Source organism: Tachyglossus aculeatus, chromosome 1, assembly GCF_015852505.1.
Source record: "Tachyglossus aculeatus isolate mTacAcu1 chromosome 1, mTacAcu1.pri, whole genome shotgun sequence".
NCBI classification, from domain to species: Eukaryota; Metazoa; Chordata; class Mammalia; order Monotremata; family Tachyglossidae; genus Tachyglossus; species Tachyglossus aculeatus.
Window position 1 is genome coordinate 155,799,639 of NC_052066.1, and position 17,797 is coordinate 155,817,435.

The 17,797-nt window shown below is 42.6% G+C and overlaps 1 protein-coding gene across 1 annotated transcript in view; it reads right to left on the reverse strand.

The window, feature by feature from the left end:
• The window catches only part of UNC79 (unc-79 homolog, NALCN channel complex subunit), a 172,979-nt gene that overhangs the window by 98,427 nt on the left and 56,755 nt on the right, over positions 1–17,797 (reverse strand). The window contains exons 14-19 of the mRNA XM_038749857.1: positions 16,931–17,161; positions 11,297–11,487; positions 10,378–10,501; positions 8,641–8,781; positions 3,039–3,260; positions 1,297–1,524 (exon numbers count right to left, since the gene is read on the reverse strand). Of these exons, the coding sequence (XP_038605785.1) occupies positions 1,297–1,524; positions 3,039–3,260; positions 8,641–8,781; positions 10,378–10,501; positions 11,297–11,487; positions 16,931–17,161 (1,137 nt within the window). The remainder of the gene's footprint in view (positions 1–1,296; positions 1,525–3,038; positions 3,261–8,640; positions 8,782–10,377; positions 10,502–11,296; positions 11,488–16,930; positions 17,162–17,797) is intronic.

Genomic DNA, 17,797 nt, shown 5'->3' on the forward strand with positions numbered 1-17,797 from the left:
GAAAACAGACTTTAATCCATCAATAGTGTTCACTGAGTACTTCCTTGGTGAAGAGCACTGTAATACTAATAATAATGATGGTATTTGTTAAGTGCTTACTGTGTGCCAAATACTGTTCTAAGTGATGGGGTAGATATAAGGTAATCAGGTTGCCCCACGTGGGGCTCACAGTCTTAATCCCCATTTTATAGATGAGGTCACTGAGGCACAGAGAAATTAAGTGACTTGCCCAAAATCACACAACTGATAAGTGACGAAGCCAGCATTAGAATCCACAACCTGTGACTCTCAAGCCCATGCTCTTTTCACTAAGACATGCTGCTTCTCATGCACTGTACAAGTACACTGTAGTAAACACTTGAGAGAGAACAAGAGATTTAGTAGATGTGATCTCTGCCTCCAAGGACCGGCAATAGATCTCTTTTAAGTACTTATCAAAGGAGTTTACCAAATTACCTGAAATGTTTCTTTTATACTGAAAACTTACTTGAGAAAAACAGTCAAAGACAGTTCATTTAATCTCTATGGCAAAATTAGCATGCATAATTGGGCCTCTTAGAACACTAATCAATTACTAGTATTTAAAAATCCCCTACTGAGCAAACAGTATATTACCTTCATTTGCTGTATTGGCTAAATGGATCAGTTGTTCCTAATTAATCTATAAATCTATACAGATAGGGGAGTTATGGAGGACTCTTTTTAACAAGGTTTCCCACACCAACCTCAATCTAGTCACCATATTAACAATTAACTTAAGTTCATTGTGGGAAGGGAACATGATTAATTTTATATAGCTTGGAAAGGATTAAAGACGCTAGAGCAAAATGGCTGCTCTATAAAAGAATCCCATATTCCTGGGTCTGGTTGGATGATCCAGACGGTCTGGTTAGCTACACTACTAGTCCTGGGTCCCATTTTCTCTGCTGGGTGGATACATCCTTTAGTGGACCTTTACGGACCTTTAGTGGAGATTACTATGTTGAAGATCATTGGTTTGGAAGTCAGAGAACCCAGGTGTGAGTCCCAACTCTACCACGACTCTGGCTTTAGCAAATTGCTTATTCTCTCTATGTCTTGTTTATCTTATCTCTAAAAAGAGCTATGGGCTCTTAAGAAGAGAGGAGCTGAATGAATAAACCCATAAAGCCATATTTAGTCTCTTGGACTGTGAGCAGAAGCACTTGTATCTGTCCCCACACTTTTTACAGTGTCTGGTCCATAATCAGTACTTAAATATCACAGTTATATATTTCCCTCATGTTCATGAACCATCTCTTTTCATTTATGACTTACCACCAAGCGGCTTTCTTCTTTCGGAGCCAGTTGTTCAAGCAATTCGCAAGCCAGCTGGTAACAGAGAATGCTAGACTGACAGAGGTTGCATTCAACTGCTTTTTCATCTTTCTGGCAGGTGTGAGAGCCACCCCAGGGAGCTTGAAAAACGTTGTTTATAATGGAAATAATGTCCTTGGACAGGCTGTTATCTAAACCCATAGTGATACCATCATCCTGTAACTCCATCTGAAGGACATTAAGAAGTAGGAAAGGGGTTAGTATTCTGCATAATAATCTATTTGCACTCCTCCAGATGATTGCTACTTGTTACCGCCAGTGTTAAATTTACAGGTTAAACACTAATTCAAATTCAATATCTACACATCCTTAGGTAGGACACAGCATGGCTTAGAGGATAGAGCACAGGCTGGAGAGTCAGAAGGATCTGGGTTCTAATACTGACTCTGCCATTTGTTTGCTGTGTGACCTTGGGCAAGTCACCTCACTTCTCTGTGCTTCAATTACCTCATCTGTAAAATGAGGATTAAGACTGTGAGCTCCATGTAGGACAGAGAGTGGATCCGACCTGATTACCCTGTATTAACTCCCGCACTTAGAACAGTGCCTGACACGTAGCAAGCACTTAACAAATACCATCATCATTATTCATTGATTAAGTTATCCTAAATATTACACAAGTTTCTTTTGACAATTTTACACATAGTTCTTAAAATCAAGTTATGTATCAATCACACCTACGTGAGGCAAACATAATGTGCAAAAATCTGCAGTTCTCTTAATAAATCTAACAGTAATCCATACATTTCCCAGGTAAAGTTAGGAGGAGTCGATAATAGCATCTTTTTGGTCACAATTCAACACAGTAGGACTCAGGCCGTAGGAGAGGATCAGTGGGAGGTGAATCCTAGCTAATGTGAATTCCCCTCTAAACTGCAAACTCCTGTGGGCAAGGAACACATCTACTAACTCTGTTGTACTCTACTCTCCTAAGTGCTTTATATAATGCTCTGCATACAGTAAGCGCTTGATAAATACCTCTGATTGAATGATTGATCTTAACATTGGTTAGCATTTGATATTGAATGAATTTGCCCCAGTCAAAAAAAATCACACCCAAAAGTGCTTTGTATAGTGCTCTGCATACAGTAAGCACTCTATAAATACCTCTGACTTAATGATTGATCTCATTAACATTAGTCAGTGTTTGATACTGATTTTGCCCCAGTCAAAAAAAAAAAAAAAAGAATCACACCCAAAAGGGCTTATTCCATGCAGTCATAACCACTAAGTCCAAATTTCAACCTATGAAATGAAGTGCAAGTTCTAGTAAAGCTATGGAGAAGAGCACTCCACTAATTTTTCTCAGTTTTAAGCAGACTGCAGGATAGCTACCACAAGAACTCATCGTATGAGATCAGGGAGACAGCTACTTATTCTTTGTGATTCATTTGGAAATGCACCTGCAGCCCCTACCCTCCTTATGATACAACTCCCAAATATTTCTTAAGCTGTGTGGTTTATGACTCCAGGAATCCACCACCCTAGAGGAGCAAATTTCCACTTCAAAAGCAGTGAAAGGGTCGGGTGTGAGAGAAGAATATGGAAAAAAAGGAAGAGGGAAGGTCATTTCTGCAGGATCCAGGGTTGAGGTTTACGAAGCTTGCACAGGGCAACTGAGGCTCAATAGTTTTCTCCATCCTTCACTCATCAACAAAATGAAAAGAGCATTCTTCAGTTACCTGCTTCAGGATGAGATCAAACATGAGTATGAAACAGTTCAGATTCATCTCATCATCTTCACAATCAAAGTCAATAGTTCTTCCTCCAGGATGCCCAAAGTTCTTGAAAGGACTACGAAATGGACTGCGTATGGGACTGCAAAATGGGCTCTGAAAAGGACTGGGAAATGGGCTCAAAGTATTGTGCTGAACTCTGCGCCCAGGATCAGAAGCGACACTCGCCTGTAGGAAAGAACAGCAGAACCAAAACTGAACTTCTAAGAATTTTACTATCACCATGTACACTAACAAGGAGCCTTTAACCCCAACACTGCTTTTATTTTTCCTTGATAAATGTCATGAATGTTTTGAAGAAACATAAAGTTGACCTAAATCTTATGGAAAATCAAGGTGAAAGATTAATAAAAATTAATAAAAAATTTTCAGTCATTTGCCCAAAATCTCATTAACCGTGCTGTAGTTTTCAGGATAATTAAGAAATCTCAGAAGGAAGAGGAAAACCTTAAAGAACAAATTTTACAGTCTCCAGATACAAGGATCAAAGATCCTATGACTAGTTTCTAAAAAAGAGGATTTCTGGAGCTCATTAAAATGAAATTTTTGTCTATGTTCATGAAAAATTTGAACAACTGAGATTGAAGATGTATCTTGAGAAATTAGCTTCTTTCTCTCTCTAAAAATGTACTGATCTTGCTGAAAATTCCGAATCTTCATGGGAACCCCTCTCTCCCCACTATTCAAAGTACTATTGAAGGCACATCTTCTCCAAGAGGCCTTCCCAGAATAAACCCCACTTTTCCTCATTTCTTACTCCCTTCTGTGTCACCCTGACTTGCTCCCTTTGCTCTTCCTGCAGACACACACACCCCACTCCCAGCTCCACAGCACTTATTTATATATCTGTAATTATATCTATTTGTATTGATGTTTCTTCCCACTGTCCTACCCCCCCTAGACTATGAGCTCTTTGAGGGCAGAGAATCTCACTGTTTGATGTTGTATTGTACTTTCCCAAGTGTTTAGTACAGTGCTCTGCACACAGTGAGCATTTAATATAATTGAATGAATGAATGAATGATGGAAAAATAAGTACAGCAGAATCCCATCGAATAGATTTGATTGCCAAAGCTGATTCATTCATTCATTCAATCGTATTTATTGAGCACTTACTGTGTGCAGAGCACTGTACTAAGTGCTTGGGAAGTACAAGTTGGCACCATATAGAGATGGTCCCTACCCAACAGTGGGCTCACAGTCTAGAAGGGGGAGACAGACAACATAATGAAACATATTAACAAAATAAAATAAATAGAATAAATATGTAAAAGTAAAATAGAGTGATAAATATGTACATACATATATACATATATACAGGTGCTGTGGGGAGGGGAAGGAGGTAAGGTGGAGGGGATGGGGAGGGGGAAGAGGGGGAGAGGAAGGAGGGGGCTCAGTTTGGGAGGCCTCCTGGAGGAGGTGAGCTGTCAGTAGGGCTTTGAAGGGAGGAAGAGTGCTAGCTTGTTGGATGTGCGGAGGGAGGGCAATCCAGACCAGGGGGAGGATGTGGGCTGGGGGTTAACAGCGGGACAGTCGAGAACGAGGTGCAGTGAGGAGGTTAGCAGCAGAGGAGCGGAGGGTGTGGGTTAGGCTGTAGAAGGAGAGAAGGGAGGTGAGGTAGGAGGGGGCAAGGTGATAGAGAGCCTTGAAGCCCAGGGTGAGGAGTTTTTGCCTGATGCGTAGGTTGATTGGTAGCCACTGGAGATTTTTGAGGAGGGGAGTAACATACCCAGAGCGTTTCTGCACAAAGACAATCTGGGCAGTGGCGTAAAGTATGGATTGAAGTGGGGAGAGACAGGAGGATGGGAGATCGGAAAGGAGGCTGATGCAGTAATCCAGTCGGGATAGGATGAGAGATTGAACCAGCTGGGTAGTGGTTTGGATGGAGAGGAAAGGGAGGATCTTGGCAATGTTGCGGAGGTGAGACCGGCAGATTTTGGATTTGAGGCGTGAATAAGAGAGCAGAGTCGAGGATGGCATCAAGGTTGCAGGCTTGTGAGATGGGAAGGATGGTAGTGCCATCAACAGTGATGGGAAAGTCAGGGAGAGGGCAGGGTTTGGGAAGGAAGATAAGGAGTTCAGTCTTGGACATGCTGAGTTTTAGATGGCGAGCAGACATCCAGGTGGAGATGTCCTGAAGGCAGGAGGAGATATGAGCCTGGAGGGAGGGAGAGAGAGCAGGAGCAGAGATGTAGATTTGGGTGTCATCAGTGTAGAGGTGATAGTTGAAGCCGTGGGAGCGAATGAGGTCACCAAGAGAGTGAGTGTAGATAGAGAACAGAAGGGGACCAAGAACTGACCCTTGAGGAACCCCTACAGTAAGGGGATGGGAGCAGGAGGAGGAGCCTGCAAAAGAGACTGAGAATGAACAGCCGGAGAGATAAGAGGAGAACCAGGAGAGGACAGAGTCTGTGAAGTCAAGGTTGGATAGTGTGTTGAGGAGAAGGGGGTGGTCCACAGTGTCGAAGGCAGCTGAGAGGTCAAGGAGGATTAGGATAGAGTAGGAGCTGTTGGATTTGGCAAGCAGGAGGTCATTGGTGACCTTTGAGAGGGCAGTTTCCATGGAATGTAGGGGACGGAAGCCAGATTGGAGGGGGTTGAGGAGAGAGTTGGCATTGAGGAATTCGAGGCAGCAGATGTAGATGACTCATTCAAGGAGTTTAGAAAGGAATGGTAGGAGGGAGATAGGGTGAAACTAGAAGGTGAGGTGGGGTCAAGAGAGGGTGTTTTTTTAGGATGGGAGAGATGTGGGCATGTTTGAAGGCAGAGGGGAAGGAACCAGTGGAGAGTAAGCAGTTGAAGATGGAAGTTAAGGAGGGGAGAAGGGACAGAGCGAGAGATTTCATAAGATGAGAGGGAATGGGGTCAGAAGCCCAGGTAGCTGGAGTAGCACTTGAGAGGAGGGAGGAGATCGCATCTGAGGATACTGCTGGGAAGGATGGGAGAGTAGTGAAGAGGGCTGAGAGCCGGGGGGTGGAGAAGTGGGGGAAGTGACTTTGGGGAGCTCGGACCTGATGGATTTAATTTTATTAATGAAGTAGAAGGCCAGATCATTGGGTGTGAGGGAAGGAGGAGGGGGAGGAACAGGGGGCCTGAGAAGAGAGTTAAATGTACGGAAGAGCTGACGGGGATGATGGGCATGGGTGTCAATAAGGGAGGAGAAATAGTTTTGTCTGGCAGAGGAGAGGGCAGAGTTAAGGCAGGAAAGGATAAACTTGATGAAGAAAACCAAGTCAAATACAGCAAGGCCTGTGTGGTTGAAAAATGGAATGCCTGATTAGGGGCCTGAAACCCTAAGATTTAGGGTCTTGCTCGCATGCAGAGTGGCGGTAAGGCCAGTCTAGACTGAGCATGAACTGGTCTTCCCCGGCGAACTGTGATTCACAGCAAGTGAAGCATTGAGACTAGGACAAAAGACTCAGATTCATGAAGGCAGTAGCAGTTGCTGCCAGGAGAAGCTTGCCAATTGACGGTAATTCTTTTTATGGTCAGAAGAGGAAGCCAACCTCCTAAGTTTTTGCTATTTCCAGATATAGATAACATGTTTCATTCTACTATAAATTCTATTTTTTTAATCTCACTACCACATCCTATATTTAACATTCTGTGAAAAATGTATGGCTAACATTGGTAAAATGCATTTTGCAATGTCAATTCATTGTGATACAGCAACACTGTATTACCAAAGACAGACTGATGAACTTCTTCAACCCACATGAAAGTCAGATATGCACAAATCATGGCAAAAAGGTGACAAAAACTGAATAATGCTGAAAATGTTTTGAGGCAGGAAATGCCTTCAGACAGTCAATGAGAAAGGAAAAATGAGGCTGACATGATATCCCAAACTGATCTTAGCAAATCAAAAAGTAACAATTTGCATATACAGTTGGATCATAAGACCTCCACCATTTCTCTGAACGTGCAGAGGCACTAAAAAACTCCCCCAAAGCAGGGAGGTGGTCTTAAAGATGATAGTATTTGAGAAGAACCGTGGTCTAATGGAAAGACCACAAACCTGGGACTCAAAGGATCTGGGTTCTAAACCTGGATCTGCCACTTGCATACTGTATGACTTTGGGCAAATCACTTAACTTTTCTGTGCCTCAATTACCTCATCTGTGAAATGGGGATTAAGACTATGAGCCCCAAGTTGCATATGGACTGTGTGCAGCCTGATTATCTTGTATCTATCTTGATAATTAATACAGTGTCTAAAAAATATTTTAAAAATACTTTTGAATATTGTCTTCCCCATCCATCAGTTAATCAATCAATCAAAGGTATTTACTGAGGTTTTACTATGTGCAGAGCACTGTATTAAGCATTTGGGAGAGTACAGCAGAATTAGCAAACTGTACCCTACCCATAACAAGCTTACAGTCTAGAGGGGCAGACAGATATTAACATGAACATATGTACATAAGGGTCATAGGGTTGACGTGAATATCAGATGTCCAAAGATCACAGAGCCAAATGTATAGATGACACAGAAGGGAGAGCAGGTTGGGGTAAAGAGGGCTTAATCGGGGAAGGCCTCTTGATGAACTTGTGACCTTACTAATGCTTTGAAGGTGGAGAGGGTGGTAGTCTGGTGTATATAGAGGGAGAGGGAATTCCAGGATAGTGGAAGGACAGGGGAAGGGTTCAGTGGCGAAATAGATGTCATCTGTCATCAGGAATGATGGAGGAACCTTGGTCTTAAAGCTTCTGGACTGAGAGCCAGTGAACGCAGACTGATGCTCGTGCTCTTGGTTTGCACGGGGTCACATGCCATCTCTCTTTCCTGCCCATCATGTGCCACTGGGACACAGCGTGAAATGGGCGAGTAGGGAAGCAGGAGTGCAGTCCATGACAAAACACTTGAGCAGGCCTTGTCCATGCTCCAGGAAAACTTAGAATTAGAACCAAAGGCTCTCAATCTCCAGAGCAGGGCTAATTCCACGGAGTCAACAGCTGGACTACTTAATGACTTAAGTCATCCAGAAACTAATTTATAACTTACCATCCATGCACAGATAAAACCAGGCAAAGGCTTAATTAACACAGAAAAGTAATCACGATTATTGGCCAAGTGTCAATAAGACAGTCTGAGGAACTGAGATCCCTTTTTGTCTCACCAAAAGAAAGAGCTGGATAAAATAGGGAGGGAGGTAAGTGGCAGAACAACAACAACAACAAAAAAAAACAGGGAAAATTTACAATAGCTAAGGCATATCCTCCATGATCACCAAACATCTTTGCCCAGGGTGCAAATAAGAACAGGTCCACCAAAAAGGCTGTTCAGCTGAGATAAAACACAGGCAATTAGAAAGTAAATGAAAACAGTATAGAACAATAAAAAAATCAATTTTATCAGTGATTATATGAAAGAAAAGGCTATTATATTATCTATCATAGCTAGTATTTTGAATGACTCAGACATTAGCTGAGAAGAGTTATAGTCCACATTTCGGGAGAGCTTGTGTTCTGGTGTTATATACTGGAGCACCTGGCAGTGCATTATAAATTAAGAGATAAAAAGAAAACAGTTTTTAATGACAATTACCCTTCGAGCTGCGAGATTCCCGGCCAGTTCACTCACTCGTGATTTCCTTTGATTTGCTAGCTCTTTGACTGAATTAACTCCATCAGAAAACATACTTATGAGTAGCTGAAGAGGAACCACTATGTCTAATTCAGATAACACCTGAAAAACATACATCCAAAAAAGAACAAGGTGACTTGGGGAAGGGAAAAGGTACTTACAGAATTTACTTCGAGAAACAGCTAATTTTAATCTAGTCTTTTTTAATTTTCCTCTTGATGGATATGTGAAAAACACCTACATGCATGAGATCTATATAGGCATGGAAAAATCACCAAGCACAAAGGAAATAAGGACCTGGCAAGCTAAGAATATCTCCTACATCTTCCCCTTCACCACCAAACCTAGAGCAGATCAGTCTTTTTAGTTTCTTTCTGGACATAGCCTGGGGCTAACACAATCATTAAATCAATCAAATTCATTGATTGCTTATTGTGTGCAAAGCACTGGACTAAGCGCTTGGGAGAATATAACATAACAGAGTTGTAGACAGTTAGTAGTAGCCACATCATTTATTGACCATCAATCAATCAATCGTATTTATTGAGCACTTACTGTGTGCAGAGCACTGTACTAAGTGCTTGGGAAGTACAAGTTGGCAACATATAGAGACAGTCCCTACCCAACAGTGGGCTCACAGTCTAAAAGGGGGAGACAGAGAACAAAACCAAACATACTAACAAAATAAAATAAATCCACTCAATGTGGTGCACTGTACTAGGAGCTTGGTAAGAACAATATAAAGAAGTAGCCAGATGTTTGCCCACAAGGAGCTTGCACTCAGAGACGATTTTTCAGGAGATTTGGGTGTTTTCTTTGTGAGTAGCCTAGGGTGAGCCTCTTGCTAAAAGATTTGCCAATATGAAGAGTGATGAGCCCAGCAAGCCAAACAATCATTAGCTAAGCTGCAGGCTCAAAGTATCCCTTGAGCCTATCCAGGAATCCTGATACCACCACCAGGGCTGAAGGCTACAGAACAGTGTAGTATCTCTTCAGCATTTTTTGAATGGTATTAGTTAAACACTTACCATGTATTAGGCACTGTACTAAGCACTGGGGCAAATTCAAGATAATTAGGTTGGACAGAGTCCATGTTCCACATGGGGCTCAGAGTCTTGATCCCCATTTTACAGACGAGGTAACTGAGACATGGAGAAGTTAAGTGATTTGCCCAAGGTCACGCAGCAGACAAGTAGTGGAGTGGGGATTAGAACCCAGGTCCGTGCTCTAACCTCTAGTCCACACTGCTTAGCTGGGCACGATCAAAGAAGTACCACATAATAAAGCCAATCCCCCCATAAACACAATCTAGTGCTTTCCAGGCACTTCAAGCTAAACTGTGGCAGGATGTGCTAGTTACTGAGTCTCCTTTGTTTAGCTTGCTAATGGGTTAGATCCCATTGGCGCTAACAAACGGGTAGAATTTGTGAACTTTTTCCAACCTACCATTATGTTTACCTCATGCAGACACAGGCATTCTCTCTAAATAATCAGGAACTAAGCAACCCCTGGCTATGACTAAAAATTAGTTACAGTTGACTTCAGATTCTAAAAAGAGAAAGGATTTCTTTGAATGTTGGGTTTCAAAGGGTAATGGCTAGTCTACAGTCTTCATCCACATCAGTTCATTTCCTGCATCCTCAATTTTAGTCCAACCTTAAAACTCCTCCTAAATTATTAATGGGATTGTTCACTCACATGAAGCCATAATAAAGCTTGCTCCTGCACGGAAGAAGGATATCCTGTGAACCGACAACTAATGAAACCAAACATCTCTTCCAGGGAAAAAGGTAGAGGGCAAAGCTCAATATCAAACATTTTGCTGCAAAGCAGAAGGAAAGTCAAAAAAGAAGTTAATTATTGTGTGTGCACTATCATCAACATCAAAAGGAAATAGTTTTAATTAGGCATTTGAATACCCATGGCACTGGGCAAGGCAAATCACAGTTGCTATGTTTCAGAAATCTTCTAGCAGAATAACCAAAAGGCAAGAGTCCCACATGAGTAATGTTAATGGGTAATTAAAAGACAAAATCCAGTTATCTCCTACCAAACAAGAACATTCGTGTGAAGCATATCCAAGAAAGTTTTTCTTAAATTCTCATAGCCATGTTCACTGGGATGTTTACACCTTGGGTCACCCATGAATATCCTGGTCAAGTCTCCTGTTGTTCTATTTCCTTAAATCAGACTGTCCTCATAGATTCTGAACTGGCCAGAGTCTCTGTTCTCTATCTAGCTTGCAGTTGGCACCTCAATATTATTATAATCACACATTTCATATCATTAGAATGTCATGCTATGAAATAATACCAACACAATCATTAGTGCATTAAGGTTTCTCTCAAAAGATCCAGCAGAAACATTTTCATAATCGAGAAAAGATGGGTAATTTGAGTTGGGTCTAATAACATTTTTATTGTTCCACTTGCCCTATCCTTACACAGATCCAAATGATGCATAACAGAAAAATGTCAAGAAGCATCATTAATTATTTCACATGAGCCAAAACTGTCCTGACAAACATTTAAAATCACTCAGTAGGCTGTATAACCTGTAATTCCTGTCCTGCTAAACTCCCTCATCATGTTCCAGGTTCTTTAAAACTTCTACCCACCTTAATACTTCCCTGAATTCTTTCAGCTGGTTATCTGGCACTTCTGTTCTGATAGCTTCCAGCCACTCCGGCATGATACATTCCCATACAGGCTGGTTGATCACATTATACGGAATCAGGCAGAGAATCCGGTTCAGACCTTCCTTTAACTGTGTCACTGTGCTGCAAGATTTATCCCAGTACCCACCAACCTGAGGGTATTCCAGTAGCAAAAGGAGAAAAAGAAATTGCAATTTATTTATGACAGTTTTCTCTAAGGATTTCTGCATAATCATTAAAAGTCATTTTTGCATGAAAGAACAAGAACAAGAAATACCGCTACTGAAATGAGACCACTGGTCTATGTAACCCAGTATTGGTTGTCTCTGTCGATGGTGCTGTAGGAAGCCTGGAGGAGCAGTGCAATGGCCCTAATCATTGATTTCCCTAGCCACCTGTGTTTATTTATAATCCACCTTCATCCTTTTTAAGCCAGTGTATACGCATCAGTCTGTGACTGCTTGTCTTCCCTATTAGGGTGTCAGGTCTTCATGAGCCAGGGAGCAGGTCTACAGTTTTTTCACATGTTCCCCCTAGTACCTAGTACAGATTTCTACCTACAGTAGGTCCCCAATAAATAATGTTGAAGGTAACTCCCTCCTTATATCTGTTTTCATGCAAAGGGATGAACCTCCTAACATCCTGAAATTTTCCCTCAAATAACTCACCACAGACCTGTTGTCCATCAATCTAAAACCTCCTTGAGTCTTTTCACTGACTCAACAAGCTATTGTTCCCCCTCATCCAAGAATTTATCAAAACCCTTTTGGAAACAAGATTTTCTGCCTCCTTGATTTTCTGGGGTAATGACTTGCAAATGTTTAGTACTCCCTGTAGAAAGATGTGGCTCCTTTTGTTTGTTTTGACCCTACTACCCCCTAAACATCAGTGTGTGCCCTCAGCCCTCTAGTGCTGGGGAACTTGATGAAACAATTCAGTGTTCAAAAAATCACTTCTGAGAGATTCCACTCTTTTTCGAGTTCAGTGAAAAAAGACTAGCGCCTACGGGTTTCATTCCTAACTAAAAACCTTAAAAATTTAGGAAAATTGCTAAGCTGTTACAAAAGATAATTAGTTGTTTCTCATTAAGAACACCCAACTTCTATTTATGGTTATGAGACCACAGGTAGGTCTAACTAGCTAATTAGGTTCTTAGTCATTCTTCATTTATTCATTCATTCAACATCAAAATTTCTTTGATTTTTTTGTTACTATCATTCTCCACAGTGTTTTTTTATGGGAAAGTTGGTAGATGTTGTCATCTAAAACAAACTCACTCACAACATACTACACATGAAATTTCATCCAGTTTTAGTTGATTAAAAATTTGAACTGCATTTCTGATGGAGACATTCTTTATTTGGAACATGCAAGGGCTAGAATGCAGTTTTGGAGCAGTAAAATTAATTTTGCCCAAAATGACAGGCTCAGTTTCTTGCATTTTGGGTAAATTAGTGGGAAATGGATAAGTGTACCTTAGAGAAATTGAAATGAATAATATAGGTGCATTTTAAAACCACTTGCAATACGTCACAGGCTGGATACCCTTTTACCCCATTTACTGCATTCATCGGCCCTATATCCTCTTAAGACTGGCATAACTATCCTTCACCACTGAAAAAACCCAAGAAATGAAAAGGAAGAAAAATTTCATTTTTAAAGAAAATAATTTCCATTGCATGAAACTACAATTCTATATGGGAAGCAGGAGATGGCACTAGTGAGGAGAAAAGTAAATCAAAAATACACTAAAATTCTTAGCGTCTTGAAAACCAAATGGGAAACTAAAGCTTCCTCTTCATATTTTTGAATATGACATGCTCACTACTACCGCTGCCTGCCCTTCTAGTTTTGACCCAGATGGGCCCAGGAAATAATTGGTCACATGTAGCCTCGTTGTTATCAGTATCACATTCAGCTCAATTTTTCCCAGGCTCTCTTACAAGCATTTTTCTATTTTTTGATGAGAAATCAGTGACTTATTGGAAAAAGAGAATTACTGAATTTCTACAGAGATTGATCTAGACTGTAAACTCATTGTGGGCAGGGAATGTGCCTATCAACTCTGTTGCACAGTAGATTGCCAAGTGCTTAGTATAGTGCTGTTTGCATAGTAGGTACACGTAAATACCATTGATTGATTAACAAATGCCCCGCTCCCATTTCTAGCTTTTTTTTAATACAAAGCAGCATGACCTAATGGACAGAGCATGGACCTGGGATTAAGAAGGTCTGGGGTTTTAATCCCTGCCCTGCCACATGTCTGCTTTGTTACCTTGGGCAAGTCACTTAGAAGCAGTATGGCCTAATGGAAAGAGCACAGGCCTAGGAGTCAGAAGAACTGGATTCTAATCCCAGCTCTGCCACATGCTTTCTGTGTGACTTTGGGCAAGTTGCTTCACTTCTCTGAGCCTTGGTTACCCTATCTATAAAATGGGGATTAAATCCTACTCCCTCCTACTTAGGCTGTGAACCTTATTTGGGACAGGGACTGTGTTCAACCTGATTGACTTGTATCTACCACAGTGCTTAGAATAATCATTCCCCTCCTCAAAAATCTCCAGTGGTTGCCTATCAACCTTCGAATCAAGCAAAAACTCCTCACTCTCGGCTTCAAAGCTCTCCATCACCTCGCCCCCTCCTACCTTACCTCCCTTCTCTCCTCCTACAGCCCAGCCTGCACACTCCACTCCATTGTTGCAAACCTCCTCACTGTGCCTCTTTCTCGCCTGTCCCACCGTCGACCCCTGGCCCACATCCTACCTCTGGCCTGGAATGCCCTCCCTCTGCACAACTGCCAAACTAGCTCTCTTCCTTCCTTCAAAGCCCTACTGAGAGCTCAGCTCCTCCAGGAGGCCTTCCCAGACTGAGCGCCCCCTTTTCCTCTCCTCCTCCTAGCCCCCCCGCCCTACCCCCTTCCCCTCTCCACAGCACTTGTATATATTTGTACATATTTTTTACTCTATATTATTAATGATGTGTGAATAGCTATTATTCTATTTACTCTGATGGTATTGACGCCTGTCTGTTTGTTTTGTTTTCTTGTCTGTCTCCCCCTTCTAGACTGTGAGACGGTTGTTGGGTAGGAACCATCTCTATATGTTGCCGATCTGTACTTCCCAAGCGCTTAGTACAGGGCTCTGCACACAGTAAGCGCTCAATAAATGCGATTGAATGAATGAAGTTTGACACATAGTAAGTGCACAACAAGTACCATAATTATTATTAAATAGCAATCTCTATTCTCCTTAACATGTAAGAATGACTCCAAGACTCACTTCAGGAGAGGGTGTTCTTACTCAAGTCAATGTTCAGACCAGCAGTAGGATGATATGTGATGTTTTTATACTGGGGTGCACCCAGTAAACCAGGATACAGGCCTCAACACCATAGGGTTGAAGAGGACAGTCACCTCCATAGTATGGCACCACTGGGGAGACTCTCCAGCCTTTAGAACAATGTGGCATATACAAGGTGGTCAGCAGTAGTTAGGCCACCCTTTCCCTTGGTCCCAAAGAGGGCCAGAAGTGAAGAAAGATGGTGACATGGCCGCCAGCACGATGTGGCCCAACAATAATAATAATGATATTTGTTAAGGGCTTATTATGTGCCAAACACTGTTCTAAGCACTGGGGGTTTACAAGGCAATCAGGTTGTCCCACATGGGGCTCACAGTCTTAATCCCCATTTTACAGATGAGGGAACTGAGGCACAGAGAAGTTAAGTGCCTTGCCCAAAGTCACACAGCTGACAAATGGCAGAGCAGGGATTAGAACCCATGACCTCTGACTCCCAAGCCCATGATCTTTCCACTGAGCCATGCTGCTTCTCCCAATGCCCAGCACCTGAGCTGTAGAGGGCCTGTCTTCCTCACTGAGCCATAGGGCCAGGCAAAGCACTTGGCATGCTAGCTCCAGCACCCCGGGCCAAGCCTCGACAGCTCAGATGCTAACTGATGATGGGGATGGATGGGCAGGCAGATGGATGGTGGTGCCAGGTAGGGAGGGTTTGCCTTGGCTTCTGACCTCTTGTCCTCACGGGTGCTGGAGTCAGGGACAACAGTCACCTGTGACTCCGGCCTGCATCCTGGTGAGGCCAAGTTAAGGCAGCAGCAGACCCGGAGGAAAGAGAGATGCCAACAACATAACAGGAAGGGCAAGCTCACTCACTGGGCATCTGCTCCGTGCAGATCACTCTACTTGGCACTTTCATTCAATCGTATTTATTGAGCACTTACTGTGTGCAGAGCACTGTACTAAGCACATGAGAGAAGGCATTAAAAATAAGAGACACGGTCTCAAGTGCCCATTTTCCTTTCCCTCCCTGCCCCTTTCCCCTCTAATTTCCTTAGTTCTCCACTTCCTGAACCTCATCTTCCTCCTCTCCACCCCCACTTTTCCACCCTCTCTCAATCCCCCACCCTAAATTTCCAGTACGCTCCTTGTATTTTTTAAGTGCTTGCTATGTGCCAGGCACTATACTGAGCACTGGGGTGGATACAAGCTAATCAGGTTGGACACTAAGCCCCTGTCCCACGTGGAGCTCACAGTCTCGATGCCCATTTTACAGATGAGGGAACTGAAGCCCAGGGAAGTGAAGTGACTTGCCCAAGGTCACACAGCAGACAAATGGCAGAGCCAGAATTAGAACCCATGACCTTCTGACTCCCAGTCCCGGGCTCTAGCCACTACCCCATGTTGTTTCTCATGCTGCTTCTCTGCACTTACTGGCAGAGATCATGTCTACCAACTCTGTTGTGCTCTCTCAGTGCTTAGTATAGTAAGCACACAATAAGTGCTTAGGAAATAAGGATTGATAACATTACATTCAAAATGAAAACATGGCTGGCTCTCCAGCCTATTTGGGGGCAGGTCTGGGTATGGATAATGATGGTATTTGTTAAGCATTTACTGTGTACTGTAGTACAGTGCTCTGCACACAGTAAGCGCTCAATAAATACGATTGAATGAATGAATGAATGAATATGTGTCAAGGACTCTTCTAAGCACTGAAGTAGATACAAGCTACTCAGGTTGGAAACAGTTCCTGTCCCACATGGAGCTCCCAGTCTTAAGCCCCATTTTACAGATGAGGTAACAGGCACAGAGAAGTGAAGTGACTTGCCCAAGGCCACACAACAGACAAGTGGAGGAGTCAGAATTAAAACCCAGATCCTTCTGTCTCCCAAGCCTGTGCTCTATCCACTGGACCAATCCACTGCCCATGGGCTAAGAGTAGGAAAGGAAGATCACCTTGTAAGTGATTCTGCCCTCAGCACAGACATCACAGGTCTGCTCCCTTCTACACAAAGAAGGAGCAAAGCTTGATTCTCCTATTTGGAACAGGTCTACTTCAAATAGAGAACAAGGGAGGGGGCAAAAATAACTTCTCCTACCCTCTCCAGCTCCTAAACCCTTGGGAGCTTTGGATAGAAGAAGTTGGTTCATTGTTATGAATCTCATTCCCTGACCAAAACTGACTGGAAAGGAATAATTTGCCACATGATGGATTTCAAAAACAGACATGGTAACATGATTTTGTCATCCCAAAAGCTTCCTTTCAAACACAGAATGAATAAGATGACTCTATCCTTACCCTGGCAAACTCCATTGGTTTAGGGAGCAGGCACATGACCATAACATCAAAGCGGACATCACAAACTGTCTTCAACCACTTGGTGACAAACTGAGGCTTCAGCTTTTCCACTAAGCTTCCAACTTCATCATCCATCATATAAGCTGTCGAGTGAAACCACTGGAAAACCATGCTGACCAGCCTGGCTAAACTCTCAGTCGGAGTGTTCTCACTGGGAGTACAAAGGCTCACCTGAAATAGCAGCACACGCCAAACTCAATTTCAGCAAACATAAATTACATTTAGGTCAAATCAAAACAAGCCAAAAATCTGGATAATTAAGTTCACTTATCCAGCTATCAGATAAGTCCCCTTTTACCTAAATATTTGAATAATTGAAGCCCGAGTACTTGTTTTTCTAATAATAAATTACTCTTGGAAAGTGTGTTTTTGCCTTCCTGATGACACAGACGAAACATACCAGTATCTTGTATTGAACTGGATTGATTTTACATGAACTATGCTGCAGGGGGTGAACAATCTTTGGAGTAACCTAAGCCCCTCAACAAAGGGCTATGAACCCCCCAAAAGTGGGTCTGGATAGTTCTAAAGCACCCAGATTTCTGGATTCACAAGCATGAGCCGTGGGACCTTAAGAGACCCCAAAAATGCATTGCTTCCTAGCCTACCTTCACTCTCCAACTTGCCGACCGAGGGATTGAAGGTGTGTTGGTGGGCTGGACTGGTGAGGGAAGGAGGGGAGACACCATGCCTAGACTGAGGTAAGTTTCCCCAATACCGAAACTTCCTCTGGAACCCAGGCTCTTTTGAAGCACCCACTGTAGAAACAGACAAGGCTAGTCTCTCCTTTTCTATGTTCCTCCTTTT